This window comes from Limulus polyphemus, unplaced genomic scaffold (assembly GCF_000517525.1).
Source record: "Limulus polyphemus unplaced genomic scaffold, Limulus_polyphemus-2.1.2 Scaffold15109, whole genome shotgun sequence".
In the NCBI taxonomy this organism is placed as follows: domain Eukaryota; kingdom Metazoa; phylum Arthropoda; class Merostomata; order Xiphosura; family Limulidae; genus Limulus; species Limulus polyphemus.
In genome coordinates, this window is record NW_013680719.1 from 2,191 (window position 1) to 5,228 (window position 3,038).

A 3,038-nucleotide genomic window follows, 5' to 3' on the forward strand; every position below is an offset into this window, starting at 1 on the left:
TGTCACACACAAAAACAGTGACACTTTAACAGTGGTTACCATCATATAATGTCACACTAACAATGACACTTTGACAGTGGTTACTATCATATAATATGTCACACACAAACAATGACACTTTGACAGTGGTTACTATCATATAATGTCACACTAACAATGACACTTTGACAGTGGTTACTATCATATAATGTCACACTAACAATGGCACTTTGACAGTGGTTACTATCATATAATGTCACACTAACAATGGCACTTTGACAGTGGTTACTATCATATAATGTCACACTAGGAATACAACATTTTAATACATGGCATAGCTCACTAGCAGATCTAGGATTTTGGAAAGGAGGTGCAGTCATGTGGATGGGCAACATATAATTTCAGCATAAATAATTCCTATTGATGCAGCCAGATGATACAAACTTAAATATAATAAATTATTGACCTGTAGCTAGGAGAGGCAGGAAACAAAATATTTTATTTTAATAACACTATTAGAGAACTATCAATTTGGATTTTAAGTTCAATTAGGAAGTAAACTACATCTGATCTAAAGTGATCCAAAACATAAAGAGACATAATCTTTAAAATCCTCACAATGACATCAAACTTGGCATAAATATCAACCACTCTGCCCTGTTCATTCACCAGCGGTAAAGCTGAAACTCTCCTCTCTATGAACTGGTTTAGTGCTGTAATGATAGGAGTGTCTTCTCTGGCCTAGAAACAAAACACGATAATTAATACCTTTTGTATGATGAAAAGTATTTTTTTATTTCACACTAAATTTGCAGCATTTGTGTATTTAAAAGTTAATAATATTATATTTTAGCAAAAAATACTCATATACAGATATGAGAAATGAGGTGAAAAATCAGACTAATTTCCATTTGAACTAAAACTACAATATCTACACACTCCACGAGGCCTAAAACTACAATATCTACACACTCTACGAGGCCTAAAACTACAATATCTGCACACTCCACGATGCCTAAAACTACAATATGTGCGCACTGCACGAGGCCTAAAACTACAATATCTGCACACTTCACGAGGGCTAAAACTACAATATCTGCACATTCCACGAGGCCTAAAACTACAATATCTGCACACTCCACGATGCCTAAAACTACAATATCTACACACTCCACGAGGCCTAAACCTACAATATCTACACACTTCATGAGGCCTAAAACTACAATATCTGCACATTCCATGAGGCCTAAAACTACAATATCTGCACATTCCACGAGGCCTAAACCTACAATATCTACACACTTCATGAGGCCTAAAACTACAATATCTGCACACTTCACGAGGCCTAAAACTACAATATCTGCACATTCCATGAGGCCTAAAACTACAATATCTGCACATTCCATGAGGCCTAAAACTACAATATCTACCCACTCCACGATGCCTAAAACTACAATATCTGCGCACTCCACGAGGCCTAAAACTACAACATCTACACACTCCACGAGGCCTAAAACTACAACATCTACACACTCCACGAGGCCTAAAACTACAGTATCTGCACACTTCACGAGGCCTAAAACTACAATATCTGCACATTCCATGAGGCCTAAAACTACAATATCTGCACACTCCACGAGGCAAAGGAATGAATTCCATTAAAGGTTTTTATAAAGAATGTATCATATTTCAACACAGACAGAAAGCTTACGGTTGCTATGTTTTTGTAAGTTCCTATCTGCAGGTCTTGTAAGGTCTTGTTGAGATAACTTGGTTTTGGAAGCTCAGAAAACTGAAAAAAAAGTACAAACAAAGTGTAAAGATGATATAGGAGCAGCCATGTGTTTATACTTACTTGTTAAACAGGAACTTTGATGTGGCATGTGTTATGGTTGTGTTGTAGCACATAGCATAAGAAAAATATTATTATATTATAGGCACAGACGCATGTTCAATTAGAGAAAATCAAGTTTGTTTTTCTAGAAAATTCTCCCCAATTTATTCAGAAAAGATGAGTAGAATCTGAACCACACAATACTAATCATAATAATTTAGGTTACAATCTCCTCGATCCCTTCACCTTTATTAACTACAATAACAAGTTTAAAAACATTACTGTCATTTTCATTAGGGCCTCATGAGTAACATGGATTTTATCCCAAAGCAACATCACAATAAAAAAGCTAGAAATTTTTAGATGAAAAATATTTTCTGTATATATATATATATATATATTCAAGTTAAAAAATTGATTTATTTTAAATGATATAAACATCAAATTTATATTTCACATTCACAGTTTAGCAGACCATATATTTATACGGAGTAGTTAAACTTAAAACAGGCTGGAATATTTCAGATAATTCTTAACAATTCTTTCTTCTGTTTCCTAGTTGATCTTCTAATTTATTTCCTATAGTTAAGCTCGAAACCGAGATTTATAGGCTAAGAAAAACCTGAAATATGCCCGAATAATTGGTTCACTGTCAGTTATTTTAACTGTATCTTATATCAACTACTTGTTTTATGAGTCTATTTTTATGCATGTTTGGTTGCAGTCTAAAAAACTTACATAGAGAAAGAGGAACTTAAGTATCCTCTTGTGGGTGAGGATGTACAATACATTCCCAGACTGAGGATCAATGACTGGCAGCCGATGAATCTTACCCTGGATCAGTTTCTTAATAGCTTCGTACAGACTGTAGGGGTGAATTTTATTACCAGCAGAAAATATTAACACAGTGCTAAAGAAAACATTTGGTTTTAAAAAGTTTTTATTGTTAATAATCCTTAGATTGTACCTGAAAGAATGTTACTTGTGTTTTTTTTAAGAATTACCACAGTTTGCTCAATATTATGTCTCACATTTTATGTTTTTTATATTATGGAAATTTTAATTACATGAACAATACTTAGAGAGAGTTACAGAAATAACAGAAATTCTTGAATATTAATGTTTAATTAACTACTGAATACAACCGTTAATATTTAATTAACTACTGAATACAACCGTTAGTGTTTAACTAATACAACCGTTACTGAATACAACCGTTAATATT

The 3,038-nt window shown here is 33.4% G+C and overlaps 1 protein-coding gene across 1 annotated transcript in view; it reads right to left on the minus strand.

Moving 5' to 3' along the window:
* LOC106477424 (5'-AMP-activated protein kinase subunit gamma-1-like) overlaps positions 1–2,780 on the minus strand; it is a gene marked incomplete at its 5' end in the record, with an annotated part of 4,944 nt that extends 2,164 nt beyond the window's left edge. The window contains 3 exons of the mRNA XM_013937992.2: positions 598–720; positions 1,691–1,771; positions 2,552–2,780. Of these exons, the coding sequence (XP_013793446.2) occupies positions 598–720; positions 1,691–1,771; positions 2,552–2,780 (433 nt within the window). The remainder of the gene's footprint in view (positions 1–597; positions 721–1,690; positions 1,772–2,551) is intronic.
* Between the last annotated feature and the right edge of the window lie 258 nt (positions 2,781–3,038).